This window comes from Pristis pectinata, chromosome 23 (genome assembly GCF_009764475.1).
Source record: "Pristis pectinata isolate sPriPec2 chromosome 23, sPriPec2.1.pri, whole genome shotgun sequence".
Taxonomy (NCBI): domain Eukaryota; kingdom Metazoa; phylum Chordata; class Chondrichthyes; order Rhinopristiformes; family Pristidae; genus Pristis; species Pristis pectinata.
The window spans coordinates 33,133,397-33,161,065 of NC_067427.1; the positions used below are offsets into that span (position 1 = coordinate 33,133,397).

The 27,669-nt window shown below is 43.1% G+C and overlaps 1 protein-coding gene across 1 annotated transcript in view; it reads right to left on the minus strand.

The window, feature by feature from the left end:
* Positions 1 to 27,669, minus strand: part of cacna1ba (calcium channel, voltage-dependent, N type, alpha 1B subunit, a) — a 645,315-nt gene that overhangs the window by 34,468 nt on the left and 583,178 nt on the right. The window contains 4 exon segments of the mRNA XM_052037346.1: positions 9,126 to 9,231; positions 11,660 to 11,756; positions 18,921 to 19,048; positions 23,684 to 23,834. Of these exon segments, the coding sequence (XP_051893306.1) occupies positions 9,126 to 9,231; positions 11,660 to 11,756; positions 18,921 to 19,048; positions 23,684 to 23,834 (482 nt within the window).

The window sequence follows — 27,669 nt, forward strand, 5'->3', positions numbered from 1 at the left end:
CAGTAAGATTGAGTACAATGAACCTTATAAATGCAGAAGTGTCCCAATACATTGGAATGGTTCTCACAGAAATGGTAACCTAATATTTCAATAAATTCCAGCACTCGAATAACTAATATTTGCTCATCGTCATATCATTGCTGACTGGCTTATTACTGACTAAAACAGCCGGCTGCATTTTTTTTTCTAATATCAAAATCACAAATTTCATAAGCAACAAGATTTAAGAAGGCACAGCCTGCCAAGGGTGGCTCTCTTCAAAAAGGTGCTTGCACTTATTTTTTTTTCTGTTTTGTGCACTCATGCTCAACATTCATGCATTAAGCTTTAATTAGCATCCAGCAGACATTGAAGTGACGGACCGTTAGTTATTTTTCAGCTTCAGCAATTTAAAAACATCTCATTAATATTAAATGGTTTCATTTTAGGATTTAAAATATGACTGTTCTCCCCGTCGATCTTCACTTCACTTTCCCATTGTAATGTATTTTGGAGAAGTATGAGAATAAAGTTTGTTTATTTTCTTACAAAAGAACGTATAGCAGACTCTGTAAATCTCAATAAAAGCAGAAAATGCTGCATTCAGCAGCTTGGGCAACATCTGTGGAGGGCGGAAATGTGTAAACTTTTGAGGTCTACAACCTTTCATCAGAACTGAGAAGGTTAGAGAGAAAAGAGGTTTTAAGGAGTCCCTTCTGCCTCACACCATTTGGTCCCTTCTTGTATCCACCCTATCACAGACCTTCCCTCCTCTCCTCGCTCATCCCCTCCCCTCCATCTTAAAATGAAGGAAGTGTGACAAGAGAACCTCACTCAGTAAGATCATGATTGATCATTTCCTCTAACCCCATATCCCTTGGCAAGGTGTTGCAGACTTCCCAGCCATTCTGTACACTGGAACAGTCCACATGATGCCGTTTCACAATCCCATCCTGTGTATGGGGAGGAGTGGACATTGAAGCAATCAAGCTGGTGTGTGCAGGTCCTCACCAACGGCTGTCAATGGGTGAGCGATACATCAGTGAAGATACAAAAGCCTGAGAGCATGAACCACCAGGCTCAAGGACAGCTTCTATCCCGCTGTTATAAAACTCTTGAACGGACCCCTCTTACTCTAAAAGACGAACTCTTGATCTCCCAATCTACCTCATCGAGGCACTTGCACCTTATTTGCCAACCTGCACTGCACCTTCTCTGTAACTGGAACACTATGTTCTGCATTCTGGTTTCTTTTTACTACCTCAGTGTAATTAAGTATGGAATGATGTCTGGGTGGCATACAAACAGAAGCTTCTTACTATATCTTGGCACATGTGACAATGAAAAACCAATTCCAATACCAAAGTCATCAGCACCATTGCTGGCACAGAAGAGCCATCAGAGGGATCCTTCATAGCCCTTCTCACCGCCACCAACTTCCCTGCCCCACCCTCCTTGGTAGAGGGAGTGGTGGGCTTTCAGACAGAGCAGTAAATCTAAGCGCCCTCGCATTTTCTACATACGTGGTACATTTTGGGGGTATGACCAAATGTCTCCTGCAGAGTCCCAAAATGATCCTGAAGTGGAGGGCAGTGGTGGGAGCTGGAGACAGGTTTTGTTCATGTCAGCTGCTGCTCCCAGCCACTGGCTGCATGGATAACCTGAACTTCCCAACAACCGGTGTTCCCTCAATCCAGGGAACATACCCTTTGCCCTTCTAATTTGCATTTATTTTAATTGACTCAATCTGGTCGCCCTATTACAGGAAGGATGTGGAGGCTTTGGAGAGGGTGCAGAATAGGTTTACCAGGATGCTGCCTGGGTTAGAGGGCATGTACTATAAGGAGAGGTTGGACAAACTTGGGTTGTTTTCCCTGGAGCGTCAAAGGCTGAGGGGAGACCTGATGGAAGTTTAAAAAATTATGCGAGGGATAGATAGAGTGGACAGCTGGCAACTTTTTCTCAGGGTTGAAGTGTTTAATACTAGAGGACATGCATTTAAGGTGAGGGGGGTAAGTTCAAAGGAGATGTGCGGGGCAAGTTTATTTTACACAGAGAGTGGTGGGTGCCTGGAATGCACTGCCAGGGGTGGTGGTGGAGGCAGGTACAACCGAGGTGTTTAAGAGTGTCTTAGATAGGCACATGAATGTATAGAGAATGGAGGGATATGTACATTGTGTAGGCAGAAGGGATTAGTTTAGTTAGGCGTTTAATTACTAATTTAATTAGTTTGGCACAACATGGTGGGCCAGGGGGCTTGTTCCTGTGCTGTTACTGTTCTATGTTCTAATCATTAGGAAACATCCCCACTATTGACTTCACAGTAAATAGAAACTCATTGACAAAGCAGCTGAAGATGGTTAGATGTAGGCCACTGACTTGAGGTACTCCTGCAGTGAAGTCCTGGTACTGGGATGATCGACCTCCAATAACCTCAGCCATCTTCCTTACAAGGAACAGGAAATGCTGGAAAGAACTCAGCAAGTCAGGCAGCATCGGTGGACAGAGGGACAGTTAACATTAACTGTCTCTCTTTCTACAGACATATCTTACCTGCTAACTATTTTTCCAGTATTTTCTGTTTTCATTTCCAGCATCTGCAGATGTTTTGGTTTTCCTTACGAGGTATGACCCCAACCACTAGAGCGCTTTCGTTGTGATGCCACGGACTTCAGAATTACCTCGGCTCCTTGATGTCACAGCCAATCAAATTCTGCCTGATGTCAAGGACCATCCTTCTCTGCTTACCTCTGGAATTCTGCTCTTTGGTCCATTATTAGACCAAGGGCTGTGATGAGGTCTGGATCTGAGTGGTTCTGACAACGAACAGGTTATTGGTGAGAAGGTGCTCTGATGACACTGTTGATGGCAGCTTAGCTGTTGGTTGAGAGTTGACTGATTGGTTATAATTGGCTGATTAGATATGTTGTGTTTGGCACAGACATCGTGGGCTGAAAGGCCTGTTCCTGTGCTGTACTCTTCTATGTTATGGTCAGGAGGTTGCTGGTGACATTGTCACACTGGAACAGCTTGGCTAGAGGCATGGAACATAGAAAAGTACAGCACAGGTACAGGCCCTTCGGCCCACAATGTTGTGCTGAACCAATTACATCATTAATAAAATGCCCAACTAACCTAATCCCTTCTGCCTACACAATGTCGATATCCTACCACTTCCCTCATTCATGTGCCTATCTAAGAGCTTATTGAACCCCTCTGTCATATCTGCCTCCACCACCACCCTTGGCAGCGCATTCCAGGCACCCACCACTCTCTGAGTAAAAAACTTGCCCCACACATCTCCTTTGAACTTCCCCATATCACCTTAAATGCATGCCCTCTGGTATTATACATATCGACCCTGGGGAAAAGATACCAGCTGTCTACTCTACCTGTGCCACTCATGATCTTATAAACCTTTATCAGGTCTCCCCTCAGCCTCCGCCGCTCCAGAGAGCACAATCCAGTTTGTCCACCCTCTCCTCACGGCATATGCCCTCTAATCCAGGCAGCATCCTGGTAAACCTCCTCTGCACCCTCTCCAAAGCCTCCACATCCTTCCTGTAATGGGATGACCAAAACTGAATGCAATACTCCAGATGCAGCCATACTAAAGTTTTATAAAGCTGCAATATAACTTCCTGACTCTTGAACTTAGTGCCTCGACTAATGAAGGCAAGCACGTCATACGCCTTCTTTACCACCCTATCAACCTGTGTAGCCAGCATGGCTGGGTCTGGAACGCAGGCCTCTTGCCTCTTGTACAACAGCTGGGATGTTGTCAGATCCAAAGCTTTCCCTTGAGTTGAGCTCTCAGCCATTTCTTGATATCACATGAATCAAATCAAACTGGCTCAGAACTGGCTCTGTGTGTGTGTGTGTGTGTGTGTGTGTGTGTGTGTGTGTGTGTGTGTGTGTGTGTGTGTGTGTGTGTGTGTGTGTGTGTGTGTGTGTGTCTGTGTGTGTGTGTGTGTGTGTCTGTGTGTGTGTGTGTGTGTGTGTGTCTGTGTGTGTTTGTGTGTGTGTGTGTGCACACGCACGCAAAGTATGGATCCTGGAAGCTGGACATTTGTTATGAGCCCTTCTCTGTCCAAGTGCTGCAGGGAGATCAGCACTGAACCTGAGGGTCCTCTGACTGACCGACACCCTCCTCTTCTGGGTCCCCCTCCGCATGGTAAGTAGGCAGGTCCGAATGTGTGGACGCTGAATAACAAGGTTGGAACAATTCCTCCCGATCCCTGCTGGGGGGAGAGGATGTCTGGGAAGCTGCAGTACTCAGCGGGAGGTGACACCAGCAGCTTCTCAGTCCCCACCTTTGTTCTCGTCAGGAGTTTATGGGGATCCATAAAAAATGCAGGAGTTAAACTCCAAAGCTGTTGTTAAATACATGTGCTTGGAGCAGTTGCCACTTTAAATCACCAACATGCCTCTGCCACCTGAGAGGGCAGGAGCATGGGGTAAAAACCTGTTCGGGTTAGATTCAGAGGTCAGTAGGTTTGATGTGGGACTCCTAGTTTACCCTCTACCCACTCTCAGGGTTAAAGTTCACACTAGAAGCCATCCAGTGTACCTCGGTTGACTCAGAGTTATTGATTTTCAAAAATAGGACCCAATTATTTAATGATTGAAATCAGTAAAGGCCAAGTGCAGCAGAAATTTTCAAATGGAGAAAATTACTTTCAATTTGCTGCGGAAACAACTCAGGCTTGGATGTCACAAGACATTCTGCCAATGCTGGAATCTGGAGCAACACACAAAATGCTGGAGGAACTCAGCAGGTCAGGCAGCATCCACGGAGGGAAATAAACGGTCGACGTTTCGGGCCGAGACTCTTCATCAGGACTGGAAAGGAAGAGGGCAGAAGCCAGAATAAGAAGGTGGGGGGTGGGGGAGGAGCACACGCAGGCAGGTGATAGGCGAGTCCAGGTGAGAGGGGGAAGGCAGTGGGTGGGGGAGGGGGGAAGATGTAAGAAGCTGAGAGGAGGTAGGTAGAAGGGGCTGAAGAAGAAGGAATTTGGTAGGAGAGGGCAGTGGACCATGGAATAAAGGATGGGGGAGGGGAGGGGAGGAGATGTTCAGGTCATCAAGGTGGGAGAAGGAAGCCACAGGAATACGGGAAGGCAAAGGAGTGTGTTGTGACCTGCACATTAGGATCTGTAATGTGCAGATCCTAGCAACACTACAGTTGAAGGGAGCAGTTTATAAATATCAGCCAGTTCAAAAAGGAAGTACTACGGGACCATTGTAACAAAAACAAAGGCAGGAAGATTATAAAGAACTCAGCAACTGGACTTAAATCAAAAGCTGCAGGATGAGTTGGTGCTAATGAGACTTCATTACGCTGATATATTTGGATGATTGCTTAATTTTCCAGCACAATAGGCCATTTCTTAGACTTTTCATGATCAACCAGATTTATTGATCACCAAACATCAAAACCAATGCTTGTTGACCACAATATTCACATGTACAAACCTGAGACATTTGCAGTCACTAAAACCCATTCTGTCCCTAATCTGGTTCTTGGATTCAGTGAGCCTGAGGAGACTCATCAAATAAAAGGCTGGACATACAGAGGGTATCTGAAGATGTCTTTGCCAGACAACTTGTACAAAGGAATCCAATGATTAGTTATTGCCCATATCGTTATACAAGTTATGATTTGCAATTCAATGTTTTATTGAGGGAGATGCCCACTGAAGCAAGAATACACTGGGCTGCCTCACAGCTCCAGCACTCCAGCGGCCCAGGTTCAATTATAACCTCCGGTGCTGTCTGTGTGAAGCTTGCATGTTCTTTATGTGACTGTGTGGGCTTCCCCCCACATCACAAGGATGGCGGGTTAAATGACCACTGTCAATTGTCTCTTGTGAGTAGCTGAGTGGTAGAATCAGGAGGGTGGGGGAGAACTTGATGGCAAGGTGGGGGAATAAATTGGCATTGGTGTAGATGGGTGCTTCATGGTCTGTGCTAACTTGATGGGCCGAAGGGCCCGTTTCCCTGCTGTTTGACACTATAACCTTTCCTTTGAAAGGAACAAATGTAGGGGACTTACGGCACCATCAGTAGAATCAGTGTTTTGTCTTCCTTCTGGGCTAGGACTTATTTGGACACGACTTGTGCCACATTTATTGTCATGCAACCTACAACCAGCAGAACTTAAACGATGTCTACCTGAGCTGGTCCCAAGCTGTGGAGTCCAGTGTTGGCAACTGGCTTCAGGATGGAGAACTGCAAGGTTAATGCACCTCTCTCGGCAACTGCACACCTTGCTGCAATCACAAGAGTTCAGTAAAACCTCACCAGAAGTATGTGCGTCTCTTTCTCCTTGTTTAGGATGTACTTGCTTTACTGGTGGTACTGATGTCATAAGAGGCAAGATTGAGCCTCTAACCTCTGGAGTTGACAAGAATGTGAACGACCTCATTGAAAGAAACAAAATTCTTGGAAGGTCGATGCTAAGAGGTGGCTCCCCTGGTTGGAGAGTGGAGAACTGGGGCTCTTGGAATGAAAGACTAGTCATTTTTCTCAGTAGAAAAATCATGGAGAAGTTTGTGACATTTTGGGACTGTCTTCCCCAGCAGTAGGTGGATGCCCCATGTCTGAATATCTTCAAGCCTAGAATCGATAGATTTTCGGACACTAAGACAACCAAGGAAAATGAAGTTAAGGCAGGGAATTAAAGTTTACGCAGAACTTCAGGCATGACCTTATTGAATATCAGAGTGGGCTCGAGGGTCTGAATGACCTACTCTTGCTTCCATTTCTTATTATCTATGATGTGGCAGATTGTACCGAGCAGATGATACAATTAGTGTAACCTGGGGGGATTTTGAGAAACTTAGGAATAAAATAGTTAACTTCTAATACACTTCGTGGACCAATGTACTCGGACATATGAACATTTTGCCTCTCTGGTTTTGCAATGATTCAGCTTTATTCAGATTTCATGATTGCATAATGAATGTGTACTTTCTGTGACTAATTTACTGGTTTCAGACTGAGATAACACAGTCACAGGTTCAGCTGACAGACTTAGTACAGACAGGAAGTCACCTGTTGTCCACAGTTTCTCTTGAATTATTTCCTCTCAGGGTCAGTTCGATTTAACCATCCTCCATTAACAGAACACACTGTTACAGAGTTCGGAATGCATTTCCACAGAAGTTCAGTAAAAGACAGGAGTGACGGAGTGTGTAATGTGCATTCCGATGCCACCAAAACCACCTCTGGAGTTCACTCACTTACCCAATCTGGGCTTTGCTGGGGCGGCCGTATGTTATTGTCCCTCAACTGCCCCTGAGAAAGTGAAGGTGAGCCGCCTTCTTGCACCACTGTACTCATAGAGTCATAGGGTCATACAGCACGGAAACAGGCCCTTTGCCGCAACTTGTCTTTGCCAACCAAGATGCCCATCTAAGCTAGTCCCATTTGCACTGCGTCTGTCTAACCTTACCTATCCATGTACCTGTCCAAATGTCAGCATCAGGCCCCAACGATGTATCTGGACCGGTACTGAAAATCTGTGCCAACCAACTGGCTGGAGTGTTCAAGGACATCTTCAACCTCTCATTGCTGCAGTCGGAGGTTCCCACTTGCTTCATAAGGACATCAATCATACCAGTGTCCAAGAAGAGCAGGGTGAGCTGCCTCAATGACTATTGCCTGGTTACACCCATATCAACTGTGATGAAATGCTTTGAGAGGTTGGTCATGGCTAGAATTAACTCCTGCCTGAGCAAGGACCTGGACCCACTGCAATTTGCCCACCGCCACAACAGGTCTACAGCGGATGCGATCTCACTGGCTCTCCACTCGGCTTTGGAGCATCTAGACAACAGTAAAGCATATGTCAGGCTGCTGTTTATTGATTACAGCTCAGCGTTCAATACCATCATCCCCTCGGTACTAATCAACGAGCTTCAAAACCTGGGCCTCTGTACCTCCCTCTGCAACTGGATCCTCAGTGTCCTCATCGGGAGACCACGGTCAGTACAGATCGGTAGTAGCATCTCCTCCTCGCTGACAATCAACACAGGCGCACTTCAAGGATGCGTGCTTAGCCCACTGCTCTACTCTCTCTACACTCATGACAGTGTGGCTAGGCACAGCTCAAACGCCATCTATAAATTCACTGATGACACCACTGTTGTTGACAGAATCTCAGATGGTGACGAGGAGATGTACAGGAGTGAGCTAGATCGGCTGGTTGAGTGGTGTCACAACAACAACCTCGCACTCAACGTCAGCAAGACCAAGGAATTGATTGTGGACTTCAGGAAGGGGAAGTCAAGAAAAGACAAACCAGTTTTCATTGGGGGGTCAGCGGTGGAAAGGGTGAGCAGCTTCATGTTCCTGGGTGTCAACATCTCAGAGGATCTATCTTGGGCCCAACACATTGATGCAATCATGAAGAAGGCATGCCAGCGGCTCTACTTCATTAGGAGTTTGAGGAGATTTGGTACGTCACCAAAGACCCTTGCAAATTTCTGCAGATGCACGGTGGAGAGCATTCTGACTGGTTGCATCACCGCCTGGTATGGAGGCTCCAATGTGCAGGATCACAAGAGGCTGCAGAGGGTTGGAGACTCAGCCAGCTCCATCATGGGCACAACCCTCCCCACCATCGAGGACATCTTCAAGAGGCGGTGCCTCAAGAAGGCAGCATCCATCATTAAGGACCCTCACCACCCGGGACATGTCCTCCTCACGTTACTACCATCAGCGAGGAGGTACAGGAGCCTGAAGACCCACACTCAACGTTTCAGGAACAGCTTCTTCCCTCCGCCATCAGATTCCTGAACGGTCAGTGAACCCATGAACACTACCTCAGTATTCCCCTTTTGCACTATTTACTTATTTTTGTAACTTATAGTAATTTTTATGTCTTGCACTGTACTGCTGCCTCAAAACAACAAATTTCACGACATCTGTCAGTGATAATAAACTGATTCTGATTTTAAATTGTACCTGCCTCAGCCACTTCCTATAGTCCTTAAGCAAAGAAGCCCATTATTCGCTTATGGTATATTACTCTGTAAAACATTAGATGTTATGAGGTAACCTTTCCTCTCCAGACATATTGTCCTCAATTATACTTCACAGCTATTGCGGTACTGGATCCAGACACAGTGACAATCACTCACCTGCAGCAATTTTGATATCGAGGGCCGTTCTAATCAATGCCATCAGGGTCGATGTGAAATGCACAGAGCCATCTTCAGCAATCGGCATGTTCATCCTTACAAGCCGCTGTAAGTGAATTGTAATGGGGACAGTTAATGGGAATTTCTGCACTGGTCACAGTTAAGTACTATGCATTGGCAATATACATTTTCAACATAATAACCTTTTACTTGCTGACTTAAGTAGCATCAAACCAGTTTCTTTTCTAAGACAAGCAGACTGCAGAGAGCTAGGAAAAGGTTTCCTACTTTCCACAAGAGATTCTTGGAACACAAGCTTTAAAAGAGGTTTTGGTTTAATTTCTGGGACTGAGCATTCATGAACAAGATGGGAACTGCCAGATTCTGTATTTTGAAGGAATGTTTTACTAATCTACATTTCAAGCACAGATGCAGCCAATTTTGAGACTGAAAATAGCTTCAGTGTGATTCCTGGTAATCATTTCTCTTGTTGTAATTCCAACATCTCATCTTTAAGGTGTCTGAATAGGACCAACAGAAATATGAAAACACTTCAAGTAGGAAGCAGTTTTTTTCTGAGAAGGAAGCATCTAATTGATAATACTCAGGGCACTGCAAATAGAATTGCGGTTCCCAAATTTGGCCAAGGTGGCAATAATGTGTAATGTCGGGGCGATGTGGATCTCAGTCAGCAGGGCAAAGGTTAACACAAGTGAGCATTCGTTCATCTGGACACAGCACAATGCAACCAACAACTTATTCAAATAGCAACTGCATTCAGGAGCGAGAGAAATGAGCAACAGGGAGAAGAGGAGAAAGAGAAATGCGAAGCAATGAGCAGGCAGATGGTGTGTTCTCCAGGAGAGCAAAAGCAGGCAGAGACTTGCATCCAATTCAAAAGACTAGCAATGGAGCACATGCTGGAATGTAACGGCACATGAACTGTACAGGGATCTTGTCCTGCTATTCTGAAGAGAGGCTGTGGAAGATCTGAGAGGCCAATGTACAATTACAGAACAAAGAGAGAAGAAAACAACCTTAGAGTTTTTTTTAAATAGAAAAGCAAATTTTAAGTTTCAGTAAGATTTAAAGCAAGATCATCTTGCAAACAGTAAGTGGACAGAGAAATGAAATAAAGAAAAGTGCAACAAGTTCAATACAACTGGTTAGATAAATTTAAAAGAAATTCACTTTAAAGAGAGTAGAAACAAAATACAATTACAATGTTCCACTGCACGTCTACAAATTCTAAACTAAAGGTGCTGTTATATTTAGTAACAGTGATAATTGCAAATACATAGTTAAATTTATTCACAGACAACTCAATTATGAAAATGAGCGGATATGTATTACACAATTATCAGGAAGCTGCTAATTTATTCAAAACATTTCAATCCCCAAATCTTTACTCATGGAAAACAATTAAATAGCTGTCGAACTGTTTCCCACTCTCCAAACCAATCACTCTTTACTCAAAGACTGTCTGGCTTCTCATCTTATTGCCTCACTCTCCCCCCACCCACCTCTCTTTGGGTATTCACCTCATATTCTTTTTGCATGCAACTCCTTCCCCTCATATCCTTTTTGAGCCAACTGGTTTCTGGAAAACCTTGTTTCAGCAATCAGTATGATTAACTAATGTTTGGTTGACTTATTTTAAAACAGGAATGAAACAGGGAGTGATATTTATTTTGGTTGAATTTGTGTAGTCATTCAGCACAAGAGCTGAACGGAAGAAAAGTGACAAGACAATGAAAACTTTGGAGTTCACACACTGGAATTAATAAACATACAAATCTTGCAAACCCTGCAGCGGGTCGTTTAATTTTTAACCAGTACAATGAAAACACCTGCTGTTAACAGGTCAGCATCTCAATAATTTCAGCTTTATCATATTCAAGGAACCCTCGAAGGAAATGCTGTACTTCATCTGAACCTATTCACAGCTAACTGCAAGAGAGAGAGAGAGAGAGAGTAGGGGAGAGAGAGGGGGGTGGAAAGGAGAGGGGGAAGAGAGAGAGGGAGGGAGAGAGGGAGGAAGGGAGAGAGGGAGAAAGAGGGAGAAAAAGAGAGAGAGGAGAGAGAGAGAGGAGAGAGAGAGAGAACTTAACCTATTGTTACAAGTCTTGTGGTGTTGGTGGTGTAATTTTAGTTGTTTTCTTTTGTTACAAGATAGTGAACATTGGTACTTTGGAGAAATGCAGTATAATTGGATTATCTGTGTTGAGGGACTCAGCAATACCATTTGGAATAAAAAACATCCCTTTTTACTGAGCATTTTTATAAGAGCAAGTTTATGCATTAAGATTTGGAGGAAATGATTTATCTGAAGAAAGTAATAAACTGTTTGGGACAATATCCCTCCAAACTTTCCAATTCGGAAAGACATAGATGAGCTTAAATATTATTGACACTGTGACCTTTGAAGAAGGAATGAACAATACAACGGTTACGCAAATATAACAGCACACATAAAGCACAGATCTGGATTTGACACACAAGGCTGGTTTGTGTACACTTGGTTCATATGCTACCTTGTAGGCGACTCTTGCAGGACATTTCTTTCCCAGGCCTAAGGGTGGACACATGTGTCTCAGCATCTCATACATGTCATTGTAAGTGATGCGCCCACTTGGGAAAATAAGTAAGGTAAAAATCAAAAAGAAACACAACAAGGGAACAGCAAGAAACAAGGAAAAGAAAAGAACAAATATCCAGGTTAATTATATTCCAAAACATCGGTGCAAGATTTTCCAATGCAAATACGGGCATTGCACAGGAATGCATCTTCCTGCCTTGAAATCTAGGCTGCCTAGTCCCTGTTTCAATAAAGAATGATTGACAGTTTAGTAAATGGTAGAATGGTAGTGTTAATGATGGCTTCTTTCAGGGATGCATGCCAAGAAATTTCCAGCAAACTCATAAAAGCCAAATACTAGAGTGAATGGTACATGATGATCAGGTCAATCATTCCTATTCAGATGCAGACAATCAGAACTACTGGGATACTCCGTGTATCAGTTGAGTTCCAAACCTTGTAGGCCAACCCATGTGGGCAGTTCTTTCCTAAGCCAAGAGGTGGTGAGATAATGCGCAACAAATTGTACATATCCTTATAATGAATCCGGTAACTGGAAGAAGAATTTCACACATTAGAAAATGAGACCCACATACGAATTTATGAAACAAGGCTTCATATCAGAGAACTGACTGAGTGACACAAAGCAAAAGGAAAACATAGGGGACGCAGAAGTTACCAGGCAGGAAATAAAAATAAAATGAAAAATATATTGAATTGGGACAGACACAGAATAAATTCAAATGCTCAGAAAACAAAACTTTTTCCTAAGCCAGCCACTCTTGCATTGATGAGCATATTTCTCTAGAATTTATTGAAGTCAAAAGCCAGGTACATCACATGCTGATTTTTTCTCTCTGCCTGGACAAATATGCAGTAGAAGTTCCAACCAAACGTGAAGAACCAAAGGTCTGTAATGTTGGATGGGTTGTATCAGATACATGAGAGTTATAAATATTTCTGCGATGGGTTGTAAATGACAGAGCCCCTTAAGAGTGCTTGTTTTGGGATTTCAATACATTTGATCTTGGCATTAAAGGAATTGGAAACGAGGTCATTATTTGGACATTGAATTCCATGCTAATAACTTGTAAGCTAATTATTGAGTGAAAACCCCAGACAGTTCATGAGGAAAACAATACTTACATTTGATCCTTAAGGGTATAATGAAAGGAATGACTGTCACTAATAACACATTCACAATGGAAATATGAACACAGCAATCTAAACTGCTTTGATTTAAATGTTAAACATGTTCAATACCAAACCTGAAAAACCCACAATAATTACAATTGAGCACTATCATAAAATATTGTCCCAAAGTTACCAGGAATTGTATAATAATGAATGAGAAAATACAGTAAAACTGACATGTATTTAAAGGTAGAATCCATTCACCATTATTTTATGTCTGTTGGCTTTTGAAAGAATAGTCCAGGCTGTATTCAATTTTCAATTAATGGAACCTGTCCCTCACATACAGTATATTACAGTCTGCCTTCTTTTAAAAATATGTATGGGTGACGTCTATAGAAGTTCCCTGATTTTGCCTGTCTTTGCAGAAGGAAGTAATTTACGAAATGACAGACAGTGCTTTTTGCTTGCTCTGTAATGTTTATCCTTTCAGAGCTGGTTCACCTCGCACTTTTCATTTTTTGTTCTTCATGTGTAATTGATGACATTTCCCCGTGTACCCAATAGTGACTTTGAGATTTCTGTGCAAACATGCAAGTAGCAATGTTGTTGTTTGTGGTACATTGGCCAGCTCTGCTCCAACACTGAACTGCTCGTGACGTTCAGTGTGGAAGTATGTGTAAAGATTTCCCAGCACCGACAGCAGAGGATTCACACGAGCAACCTGTTCCATTTTGGATCTAACGCAGGGGCAGACTCAACATTGATTTCAATGGAGGGAAATGATTGTGAGTGATTGAGACAGACCTCAGTAATTTACATGTATTTGAACTAGTCATTTTAGAATGTTATGTTTTTCAGTTTTTTTAATATAATTGCTTACAATTTGGAAAGTTTTGATGTGTTTTTGAATGTTGGAAACCTTGCCTGGTGTTTTGCGAGCTTTGATGGCTGAACTAGCAGGGATTGGCTCAGCCAGCTCTCAAACTTCCTTGCACAGTTTTGGGGGCAGGACTCACTCCGCACCCTTCCAGCACCCTCCTGTGGAAAGTTCTGTTCCTGTGTAAAACCTTGCTCTCGAAACTTCGAGAGCAGTTTCGGCTTTTCTTGCAAGTCTATGGTGCAAGTGCCAATGGCTCACCATGGACTGCAATATTTGTGAAATCATTGGAAACCATTCTGGCACATCTCTAGTCAAAATACAAAATATCAAAATCAAAACTTAGTCAGAGCAGAAATGCCATCATAGTTGTGTTCAGTGCTGATGGCATGGCCAATGAGGCAGATGTGTCTGAGGCAGGTACCAACAGAGGAGAAGGGCTAGATGAGCCACTTTTCCTGCACAATGCAGACTGGGCCATTGACGGATTTCATTAAGAACCAGCACTGGAAGATCGTGTGAACTCAGCTCAAGCCACCGCCAAACAGGGTTAGGACCTGAATTCTTGTCTGTGAATATCGTTCTCCTCTTTTTGAAACTCAAATCAGTGACACCTCAGTGTACAGAGCAATTGGTGGTGTTGCCATAAGGTGGTGCAGAATGAAGCTTTAGTCCAGGACTGCAGTAGCCTACTGCAACTCAGTCCAGAGTCGAGGGGCTGGGGAGGTTGGTGTAGGACAGGACGGCGAGGGTGCTGGTGAGTGGAAGGAATCAATGAGCAATGTGGGAGAGTGGAGATGCGGGCGCGATCAGGATCAGATGCGATGCCGTCTGTGGATGCTCAAGAGTTCAGTCCCACATGAAAGATGGTCACTTGGGTGAGATTCTAACGGAGCCCAGAAGCTCTGGAAAGGAGAATCCAGTGTGCAGAATAGAGAAAACTTCCCAGCATTAATTATAAGATTTCAAGAATCAGCAACAATTGCCCCACCTGTAATCATGCGTTCCTTCTTCCTGAACTGTGGCTTCCCCTCTACCATTGTTAGCAAAGCTCTTGAACACATCTCATCGCAGTTCCTGCACCTCTGCTCCCACTCCCTCTTCTCCAGGATGGAACGGGGATAGAGTTGTCCTGGTCCTCACCTCCCACCTCACCAAGTTCCACATTCAACAGATCATTCTCTGCCATTCCCACCACCTTCAAAGAGATCCCACCCCCAGACACATCTTCCCCTCTCCTCCACTTTCAGCATTTCACAGGGACCCTTCCCTTTGCAAGTTCCTGGTCCACTTTTCTGTTCCCACAAACCGCTCCCTTTCTTATGGTACCCGTCCTTTCACCTTTCCCTTCCCACCATCCAGAGACCCAAGCTGTTCTACCAGGTAAAGCAGTGATTCACCTGCACCTCTTTCAATCTAGTGCAATGAATTCAGCGTTCACAATGTGGTCTCCTCTACACTACAGAAATCAAGGGCAGATTGTGTGATCACTTTGCAGAGCACCTGCGTTCAGTCGACAGGGGTGACCCCGAGCTTCCTGATCCACTTTAATTCCCCATCCCACTCCCACCTCCGTTCCTGCAGAGGTGCAGGAACTGCGATGAGATGTGTTCAAGAGCTTTGTTAACAATGGTAGAGGGGAAGCCACAGTTCAGGAAGAAGGAACGCATGATTACAGGTGGGGCAATTGTTGCTGATTCTTGAAATCTTATAATATCGGTCTGTGGCCTCCTGTACTGTTACAGTGAGGCCCACCACAAGTTGCACCTTCCCAACTCAATATTCCATTTTACTACTTCAGGTAACTTGATTCTGTTTGCTTCAGTCACCCATTGGTGATATTGGCGCAGCTGCTTTGTTTTTATCCCCCTTAATTTCTTTTTCTTCCCTCTGAGAGTGGAGGATGTGCCCATCCTGACCTGCTGAGCTTGTCCCCCTGCTCTGCATTTTGCAACCCCTTCATCATTTGGTCTATGTTCTTGTGTCCATGTTCTCACCCTTTAACTGCTCCCATTCACTCACTGACCAGAATACAGCTTATTCTCACAGTCACCCCAGTTTTACCCCGTCAGAGACAACCCCCTCCCCTACCCTGGCTGCAGCTTAACGAGATTCTTCTGTCTCCTTCCCCATTCTGACGAGGGGTCTTCAACCTGAAATGTTAACTCTGTTTATGTTTCCACAGATAAGATAAGATTTTGGGTGGTGTGTCTTCACTGCAACGTTACCTGCGCCCAAATAAAAAGAATGAAACCTGTCCTGCTGAGTATTTCCAGCATTTTCAGTTTTTTATCAACGTTATATATGTAATCTAGTCATTGCTTCCACACATTTCTCCCTCTCCCACAGTTTCTGCACATCTGCAATGTGAATCAAGTGCTCTCAGTAAAGAGAAGCTTAAATATTCAAAGTACAAAGCACCGAAAAAGCCAATGAAATGTTTGTTCTGAATGTCAACAGAGTTTCATTCTTTTTATTTGGGTTCGGGTAAAGGTGGAGTGAAGACGACACACCCAAGATCATATCTTATCTACATCCTGATGTAAAGTTATTCCAGCGGCCTGTAGTAATCGACCAAATCAAGTGAACAAATTTTAAAAATTACATTTCATATATTTAATCCTGACCCTAATTTTTGTTCCATATTCTGCATCTCTCTCTGTTTTTATTGTCCAGTTATTCTGAACAAACTTGGGCTGTTTTCTCTGGAGCAGTGGAGGCTGAGGGGAGACCTGATAGAGGGTTATAAGGTTATGAGATGTACAGATAAACAGCCGGTATCTTTTTCCCGGGGTCGAAATGTCTAATACTAGAGGGCACACATTTAAAGTGAGGGGGGAAAGTTCAAAAAGGAAATATGTGGGGCAAGTTGTTAAGTTGTTTTTTATATAAAACACAGAGAGTGGTGGGTGCCTGGAATGTGTTGCCCGTTGGGGCGGGGGGGGGGGGGGGGTGGGGGGGTGGGGTGGTGGAGGCAGATACGATCGAGGCGTTTAAGTGGCTCTCAGATAGGGCACATGAATGTGCAGAGAACAGAGAGATATGGACCTTGTGTAGGCAGATGGGATTAGTTTAGTTGGGCATTTAATTACTAGTTTAATTAGTTCAGCACAAGATGATGGGCTGAAGGGCCTGTTCCTGTGCTGTACTGTTATACATTCTATGTTCTTGTGCTGCTCACGTCAATGGAATGAATTTGACAGTCAGAGGGCAACACGCTGATGTGATTGGGGATGAATTTTGATGCAACTGAGTCTTAAATAGCAGTGAACCAGATGTGAAGATGGGCACATATTTCAGCCTGATCTCATCTACTCAAATTCTAACGACCATAACTGCTCAGCCAAAATGGAGATTTATTCCAAGCTTTGGTTTTCCGATTGTACCCTTGGGCTTCAGCTGAGTACATTCATTTGATGAAAATGAAAGTTCGAAGGTAGAGTCAGTCTAAGCTCTTGTTATCAAAAGGCAATACAATCTTTATGTGTAATTTCTCAATTATTTATAGGTAATGAAATATTGTTATTTTGAACAAACTCATGTGGTTCCCTGACCTCTCAGCTTTGTCCTTACAATGGGATATGAATGTAGAGCTTAAAATCACAGCTTTTTTATGTTACAATGGTGCAGAGGGTTTTGGGGAACTCAATTAAAAAAGGGCATCCTTCTGTGCCCCAAATGCTTACACGGCAAAATATATCAGTATTGAAATTACCAGGATATAATAATTTAGAATCAAACCAATTTCTGTTGCTAAACCCTGGCTTCAATCAACAGTTTTAGGAACTGCCTGTGCTCTTCTTGCCTGAATCAGAGGGCAGCTTCATGTTAATAAAGTTAGGGGACTGATATTCTATATTCTTGCTTCATTGTTTTCTGACTGCCTTGTTAATAGTCACTGGTTTTGGCCACAGATGGCACAAAGATTAATGACAATCTCCCAGAGAATGGAACATAGTTCATGGCCAGTCACATCAGCCAACCTCAGATCCTCCAAATGTGAAGTGTTCTTTCAAGCAGAATTAAACAGAGGGAGACATCAAATTATCCATCGCCAGAAAGCCACAATGTAGAAGAACCCAAGTTCATTTTTTGAATCAGTCACATCAACTTTTACTCAAATATTTGTTGGCCTTTTATTCCTAATAAATGGTGTCTGTTTCATATATTTGTTTGCTTCAAAGATTTGAAGCTCTTTTTGACCTTATGAAGCTCTTTGGGAAACCCTTCCTGCATTTGCCTTAAACAGCTTGCAGTGTGAGTTCATGGATTAATAGGTTGATCACACCAGCCCCTAAGAGTAGAAAGCTAAAATCAAGAATGTAGCAGTTTATGAACCAAATCTGTTGTGGAGGTTTATGAAGAGGTTATTGTGGGCCAAGGTCGATGAGGAAGGAAGATCCTATTTTGTCCTCAGTGTGGGGGAAATGTGCCCCCTTCCAGTCTGAGCATGCAGGTGTAGGAAGCTGTACCTCAGCCCAAATAATCTGTGCCATGCCCATACACTCTCGAATGGCAGTGTGAATAATAATAAGAAAAAAAATGGGGGAGGATGGACAGTTGAAGTGCTCCATTTGATCGGCATAGCCTGAACAAGATTGAGGGATATGCTCGCGTAACGAGTGCCAGACCTCAGCTATGCCAAGGTACCAGTATATTAACTGGATGACAAACTGGATGCAAATCTACAAAGAGCTCCTGTGCATGTCAAAGTGGCCAGGTTCACCAGGGACTTTGGAAAGATCTGCCTGTGTGGCACTTTCTTGGTTGGGGAATGGAATATTGCACAATGGAACCCCAGCTGAGAAGGAAGGTTGGGAATAAAGATAACATTATTGGAATTTTCTCAACTCTTTGAGAATACACCAGGCACGATCATATAAAGATATTAATGCAAGATACTAGAACTTTGCGACCTTATGGTTATATTCTCAGCTGTTGTTTTCAGTCATTTCTTTGGATTAGTTCTCATTTTTATACGGTGTTTGGTTAATAAAGGCACCAGCAACACCAGATGTTACTACAAATTTCTGGTAGAATCCTGAGAGAGACATGCTCAGCACAGCTCTCCTCAAAATAATTCATTAAGTTCTTTTCAACTTTGTAAGTAGATAGTTTGACATCACACATGTTTGGCGTTCAGTCAAGTTCAACCCATTAAGTACCGGACATTCTGCTTGGAAATCGGTTCAATTTTACTCACCAGGCTCCCGGATCATAGTCAGCCCAGACACGGATGAACTCATCCAAGTGGTGAGGTCCCAAGATGGAGGAGTCGCGGGTTAAATATTCAAAATTGTCCATAATGACAGCTACAAAAAGATTTAACATCTGGGAAAATGACAAAAACAATCAAATGGAATATCCACTGAATCAATTAAACAACATATAACTTAACAAAAAGGCAGTTTCAGATCAAATCCCTGAAAACTTGACATCACTCAGTTGTACATTGCCTCAGTAGATGTCATCTAATGGAAACAATTTCAAAAGTAGTAAAATAGCAAAAAGAACTTGGGAAAAAAGGAGCATTTATTGTGAGAACTCTGATCCAATGTATTGACTGAGAGATCGTGCGGATACATCATGCAGTGACCAGTTGCAGAAAAGCACAGGTGCTGAGCGGTATTGAGGGAGGAACACACAAAGGAGTTTACCTGTTGCTGTGGAAGTCACTGCCCTGACCATATCTCAATCACTGAGAGCATTTCAGGTCACCTATCACAGCAATTAAATTCCAGCTCATGACGGGTCCAGAAACAACGACTGATTTTCCATTTATCAAGAACTTACAAAGCAAAGGAATGTTGTTTTAGAAAATTCTTTTGGTGCTGGCAGATTTTGATAAATCCATTGATACATCATTGATACATTCAAGACTATATAAGAAATAAACAATGGGGTCCTGCAAATGGTGAGTGTACCAGCTGCTGGACTAGACTCATGTCTGCCGCAGTTGTGGTGATCCTTCGCAGTGTATCCATTCATCATGGCCAGGAGTGAAACATTAACTTTCTGTCTTGATTGCAGCCGAGCTCAATAACAGAAACAATCTTTCTGATTTATTTGCGGTCAGCTGTGTAATGCCTTTTAATGAAGGGGTGAGAATCTGCAGAGAATGTCAATCGGAATCAAATGATCCATGACTATTTGGTGCCAATGTTAATCCTTGTATTTAAATTTCCACTTATTCTAATAAAATTACACTTTAAACCATGCAATTTCTTTGGCACGTCATATATTACAAAGGGAAAGCAGAGATTGGTTTACCCTTTAGAGCTGAGGAGAACATAGCTCCTTCTTCGCTCTTTGAACCTATTTGTACTCCTGCTTCATGAATATATTGGGTGAAAACACCACTCCTGACATTTTTCAGGGAATAGAAGCACCAGACTTTGCAGTGAAGGCCTCACAGTCGGGGTTGATCAATCAAAATAGGATGATATTTTCCTCTTCCTAAATCAATGCAACTTCAATGTGTAAGACTAAATAAAACACTTTGCAACGACTTACTTTAATTTACCACAAAGCCAATTCTGAGGAATGGGCCTCCAAACCAATAAGCTTACATCTGTTCCTCCTGAAGTTACATCTGCACTGCATCAAAGTACTTACATGCATGACAAAGGTCAGTGCAATGTGATGCAAATGTGCCTGGACTGAATAATTTTAGCTGGTGCCAGATTCATGGAACTAACAAAAGGTCTTTGATGCCGTAACAAATAGGATAATTTTAATGTTTACGTTATTCTTGAGAATTAGTTCCACCTCCGTATAATAGCTGATGTGTAATGATGGTGTCTTTCTAACCTACAGATGGAGGTCTTGCACTCAGCGGTGACTGCCTGGATATGGCACAGGTTAATTGGGTCAATTCCTGAGTGACTGGCTTGCAGCAGTTTAGATATATCTTTGCTGGTCACTGACTTGCTGGGATCCATTCCGATTCATGAGGTATCTGGACATTACCTCAAAAATAGGAGGAATCCCAGTTTACACAACAGAGGGTGCACAATCAACTCATGGTCCGTCACTCCCAACAGAAAATAATTTCAGTCCAATTACACAGAGAGATGTTGCTGTAACAATAGTCCAAAACCAGCAAGACTGGATGGCAGGCAACAACCTGGATCTATCTGGCATCTTCATATATGACCCAGGAGCTTCACAAGAACACTAATGGACAGAATATGATGCCAGCTATTAAGAGATCAGGTGGTTGAAAGTATGTAGGTTTTAAGCAAGTGGCTTAAAGAGAGGAATGGAGAGAGAGTGTCAGGAAGGAAATTTTAGAATTCAAGGACCAGCCACAAATAGTGGAGCATTATAGACTGGGAAATGCACAAAAAGCTTGCACTGAAAGGTCACAGAGATCTAGGGGTGGAGAAGGGTGGACTGCGATTGGAGGCATACAGAGGTGGTGGAGATTGTAGAGAGAGAACAAGCTTCAAGACCTAATGCGTGGCAGTTAACGGATGCCACTGCCAAACTGTTTTTAATGTTTCCCATAAATACCTGTTATGCTAATTAATATACATTTCAAGTTAAACAGCTTGGTGAAAATGGAAATGAGCATTAATCACAAGCAAGTCCATCTCTGATGCATGAAATGCAACTACGTATACAATTACACAGCCAACATTGCAGTGCAGTGGTATAATTTTTGGCTTGCCCCAGTGGACATGCATCCACCCACTGCTAAACATTTGAACACATGTTCAAGATTTTCCTCCAAGGTGAAAACTGATAATTATAGGCGATTCAATGTGCAGAAAGTGCAATCAACTGTCCTAAATTGTTTAAAATCCCTTTGGATTGAAAATCAGATGTTCAGTTACCAAACTTTAGTCAAAAATAAAAAATTAAGAATATTACATCTTCCAAATGTTGTGAAGGTTAATAGAACATTCCAAGCTTCCCATCTATTTCCCATTAGCTCAACACTGCTAATTAGCACAAGTAGCAGGTAAACACTTGAGTATTGATGTAACAATCTCTAGTCCACCAGTTTAGCAGAGAAGTTAATTAAATTTTAAAATAAAAAAAGCTGCACTTCCTTTAAAATAATGGATAAGGGGATGTCCTATGAACACAGTCACTCTTCAGCTGCTGAGGTGATGATTTCCAGACCCTAACTTTTGCCTTCATTTCCTTGTATTGTCACTTTGAATGTGCAATAAAACTGGGTGTACCTAGCAGCAGAAGTGTCCATAAGAGCCCTAGTAGTCTTTTTAAATATGTCTCTATAAATTCATTGTATCAGTATTGGAAAATTTATGTAATCATACAACACAGGATAATGAGGACATTCCTTATTCAAAAAATTATCTCCTGAAAACTATCTGCTGTGCTTTTTCTCTTAAATCAACGATACTCATAGCTAATGTTCTAACATAAATTTTGTGTTTAAAGCTGTTTTGAATCTATTTCAGTTTCACTAACAAAAGTAATAAACATGATGCCCAGAGCTTTTAAGTCTAATTCTTACTGGTCTGTTTTTCATCAATGTAGTGGGTAAAATGGTTCCTTCAAAAAAATTGGACACAGTTGGCAGAGATTTTCATTAAATTATATTCAACATTAAGTATTTTTATTTCAACGTTTTGCTTGTAATACTTGCACTCCTCCCATTACGTCAGGAGATCTCTGTTTTCCATAATTCTGTTGTATTTTGCACCTTACATAGTGAACCCATGGCAAGCAGAGGCATTGAGAACCCACCTCTGGATGATCAAAGTTCTGCACTGACCTTGAGGATGTTCCTGGGGCTTTGGTCCTGCTTCTCTCCTGTCTCAGTAAGATGGGAATCTATTGTAGTTTGCCGAACTGTCAATTAAAATGTCCTGGCCTTGATATTGCCAACCTACTAATTGATGCTATTGATTCTTCTTCCAGATTTTGCAACAGCAACCCCACCCCAATGACACTGATTTTTCTTGCTTTGGTACAGGATGCTACTGGGCACCAAATCCAATAAATAGTTTGCAGAATGACCATCCACTATATCATATCTGACCATAATATTTCCTTACTCAATAAAAGTAAGGAACATCACATCTGGGAACAATAATAAGAATTGCACATAGAAGATCATGCCACAGTTTAGCTTGAAAGAAGTAAGGTTATACATAATGAAAGCAGTTTGTGCCTTTTCAACAGAGTGCACAATCTGCCATTTTAAAGAATGCTTGAATGATCGATTCATTCCTTATATCTGAATGAATGTCCACATTAGATCCACCTGCTGATGGGTTTTAATTTTATTTGCAACTCACCTACCTGTGCTATAATGAAAATGACCAAAATATTCTGGACAGTTTTTGTTAGTATTCAGAAATGTAAATTGACTTAGAAGAGGTTTTATCTCTGTTTTGTGGGTTAATTATTTTACTTTTTGAAAGCCCCTATGTTTCTAATAAATCATTGTAATAAATCAGTTCAAACAGTTCACTAACTCTTGGTAAGTCACTGATATTGGTTTCTAAGTAATCTCATCCCTTTGTTACATTACAGAGACAATCTGTCACAGAGCACATGCCCAAGACAACCCTACTTTTAACTACAAAGAGCAACAGGAGAATGACAGACACTCTAAATGAGCAATTAAGTTCAGATTTGAAGTCCCTTTTGAACTGCAAGTGCTCAGACAAGGACAGTCTACTGTGTGTTTAAAAAAAGAATGAAAGAACCACATCAGTTCTTGAACTTATGAAAATGTTTTAAGTTCTGTCTTTATATGCAGTGCACAGTTCCCCAGTGAAAATCCTCATTTTCATTTAAACCTTCCTCCAGATGTTCTGCAGTGGTTGATGTGGAGCACATGCATTATGAAGCAAGTTGAGGAGAATAATTGTACTGCCTCTCAAAGGACAAGATCCTGCACTGAATGGGAAAGAAGCTTGAAATCCAGTCAAGCACTATTTATGTTTCACAGACTAACTCAGTGTTAAGAAAATTTAAACCTACCAGAAAAGAACAAAGGAAAATGAAAGACACGAAGTAGAAATAGGCAAAATCACTTCCACATTCATCTTTGTCTATGCCCGAACGAGGATCACATGGGCTTTTGCTCAAACATGCCAGCATTATTTCTTGCCAACCTTCACCAGTGGCGCTCCTGCAGATAAAAGATCCGTTTGAAATATCATTAATATATAATTCTATTCTTTTTATCTCCTTACATTTTCTGACTTCCGTGTGGAAGAACCAAAGCTAAGCACATTTTACTTCTTCAAATGAATAATATGACAGTAATTAATTCTCAGCCAGCTTTATGAAATCAAATTAATCCAACCATTGATGTCATGTCACACTTAATGAAGGGTGTCAAAGCCTTGGGGCAGGTACCACAATGTTTTACCAGGATAATACCAGCGATGAGTGACTCCAGTTACATGGAATAATTCTGAATCTGATCTGTTTGAAGTACAAGGGAGACAGCAGGGATATTCCAAATTATGGAGGGCTTTGACAGGCCAATGGAGGGAATTTGCATTCTTTGCTGGTCTATCGCCAGATGTCAGAGAGCTAAAATAAAAGATCCAGAAAAGAAATGAGGACAGTGTTGGCCCCGACCCCTATCACACAAACTCCCAGCTCCCACATAGGGAGGGCTATTAAAATCTGGAATGCAGAACATGAAAAGGCAGTGGAAGCAGATTCCATAGGACTGTTTAAAAAGGCATCTGGAAGTGTCAACGAGAGACGGCAGATGTTGGAATCTGCAGCAAAAAACAAACTGCCAGAGGAACTCAGCGGGTCAGGCAGCATCTGTGGAGGGAAGTGGACGATCGAAGTTTCGGGTCGAAGCCCTTCATCTGGACTGGAGAATCAGGACTAATTTGCAGGGTTAAGGGGGACTGCTGTGGTGAATCAAATGGCCGAGTGCAGAGAAAGATCCCGTAGAATTGTGTTCGGCAACTATGCTTCCTGGTGCTTATTAAAGAGTTCTGATCTCACATCTCATAGAATCATAGTTATACAGCATGGAAACAGGCCCTTCAGCCAAGGTCTGTGCTGGCCAAGGTGCCTACCTGAGCTAGTCCCATTTGCCTGCATCTGGCCCCTATCCCTCTGGGCCTTTCCTATCCATGTACCTGTCCAAATGTCTTTTAAACATTGTGATTCTTCTCATCTCTACCACTTCCTCTGGCAGCTCATTCCATATACCCACCACTCTCTCTCTGTGAAAAACTAACCCCTCAGGTCCCCTTTAAATCTTTCCCCTCTCACCTTAAATCTATGGCCTCGAGTTTTAAACTTCCCTATCTTGGTTAGAAGATTGGGACCATCCACATCATCTACCCTCCTCATTATTTTATAAATCTCACACCTCAGCCTCTTACACACCAGGGAAAAAAGCCCCAGCCTATCCAGTCTCTCCTTATAACTCAAACCCTCCAGTCCTGGTAACATCCTCATAAATCTTCCCTGCACCCCTTCCAGCTGAGTGACATCCTCCCTATAGCTGGGCGAACACCTACAAGTTCACACTGAAATCCACAGTCAGAAGTTCCTCTGTATTGAGTTAGTTGATCCGAGTCAAGGGCTGGGATAGAAGAGGAAATAGGGGCTAAGGTTCCCTGCTCCTGGTTGCCAGGCGACAGTGGCTTCTGGGAAGGGCTGCTGCATGAGTGCTGACTTGGGCTCAGTTATAAGTGGCAACCAACCAATCAGATACCCAGTAACTCAGGGGCTCAGGTTATACAATTACAATTTGTTTTATTTATTCCTGAGGTGTGACCATCCAGTGAAAAGTTAGTGAGCAGCTAACTTAGCCTGCTGAAGACCTTGTGATGCAGGTACCCTGCAGAGCTATTAGGTAGGGAGATTCTGTGATGATGAATAAATAGCAATCGAATTCCGAGTCAGGATGACGTGCAGCTTGGAGAGGAACCAGTCCCATCCGCCTTGTCCAGACTGCAGGGTTCATGGGCTTGGGATGTGGTGCTGATGAAGCCATGACAATGTAGTAGTGCCGGTGTACCATGGAGGTGGGGCGGAATGTTTAAGGTGGTGGAGCTGAGGTCAATATTCTGGAAGGAACTGAGCTTCCCTGTTGTTGCACTGGTCCTGTCCAAGCAGGGGAAGAGCTTTCCATCATACCCCTGACCTGCGCCTTGTAGACAGACAGCCGGGATGCTCTAGGGAACCTCGAAGCTGCTCAGAGCCACTGCTTGAGCAACTGGTCCAATGATGTTTCTGGGCATTGGTGGATGCTTGCTCCGCTCCACACCCACCCCAAAAATAACGCTGACCAGCATGTCATGTTGTCATTGTGCGATGTTAGCACATTTCTCCACTGAAACGCTGTTTGGTTCTGACCATGTCCAGTATCTCAGGTGTGGCAATACATCATGTTCAGCAGTGCGTCTGTATAATCAGTCACTGATTATAAGGGAACCAGGCACAGTTTACACTGATGTGAGGGATTCAGCAGTGGTAGTGGACTGACCTGTCCAACGTGACTGCAGACTGCATGGGCAGTTTGAACCCATGGGCCATGCCATGTCACTCACTGATCATTGGCACGTGGAGAAGGTCACATGACTCACCCTACCTCTCACCGCCGAGGTCACTTCATTTGATTCACAGGGAAAATCTTGGTGCCATTTTTGGCTCTGCCATAGAGTCACAGAATCGTACAGCATTTGGCCTAACTTGTCCACACCGACGAGTGGGCGCCTATCTGTATCCCACACTTGGTCCATAGCCTTCAATGCTTAAACCATTCAAATCCTCATCCGATACTTCTTATATGCTGTCAGCAACCCAGCTTGCACCACTCTCTCGGGCAGTGCATTCCAGGTACGCACCAGTCTCTAGGTGAAGGAAGTCCTCCTCACATCCCCTCCAAAGATTTTCCCCCCTGTCACAGATAGATAAAACTGGAGGACATAGGTTTAAGGTGGGGGAAAGTTCCCTGCAGTCTACCCTATCTATGCCCATCATAATTTCATAAATCAATCATAGAGTCATAGAGTTATACAGCATGGAAACAGGCCCTTCAGCCTAACTTGTTCAAGCTGACCAAGGCACCTAGCTAAGCTACTACCATTTGCCTGAGTTTGGCCCATATCCCTCTAAACCTTTCCTATCCAGGTACCTATTTGAACATCTTTAAAACCTTGTAATTGTATCCACCTCTATTTGTTCCATATACCCACCAACCTCAGTGGGAAAAATTTGCCCCTCAGGTCTCCTTAAAATCTTTCCCCTCTCACGTTAGACCTATGCCCTCTAATTTTAGACTCCCCTACCCTGGGAGAAAGACTGTCCATTCACTTTATCTGTGCCCCTCATGATTTTATAAACCTCTGTAAGGTCAGCCCTCAGCTTCCTTCGCTCCAGGGAAACCAGTCCCAGCCCGTCCAGTCTCTCCTTATGACTCAAGCCCTCCAGTCCCAGCAAGCTCCTCACGATTCTTTCCTGCACCCTTTTCAGCTTAATGACATCCTTCCAATAGCTGGGTGACCAAAACTACACACAATGCTCCAAGTGGGGTCTCATCAACATCTTGTACAGCTGTAACATGATGTCCCAACCCTTGGACTCAATGCCCTGACCAATGAAGGAGATCATGCCAAATACCTTCTTCACCACCCTGTGTCACCACTTTCAAGGAACTATGTATCTGCAAGGTCTCTCTGTTCTACAACATTCTCCAGGGCCGTGCTATTTACCGTGCAAGTCCTGCCCTGGGACAACTTCCCAAAATGCTATACTTTGCACTTGTCCATGTTAAATTCCATCTGTTACTCCTTGGCCCACTCTTAACCTCCTCCAGTCCAGACCCGGCCTCCCCTCATAACTGAATTGCTCCATCCCAGCAACATCCTGGTGAATGTCTACACCCTTTCTAGCACCTATCACATCTTTCCTATCGCATGGTGACCAGAACTACATGCAGTTGTCCAGCTGAAGTCTAACCAATGTTTGGTAAAGTTGGAGCA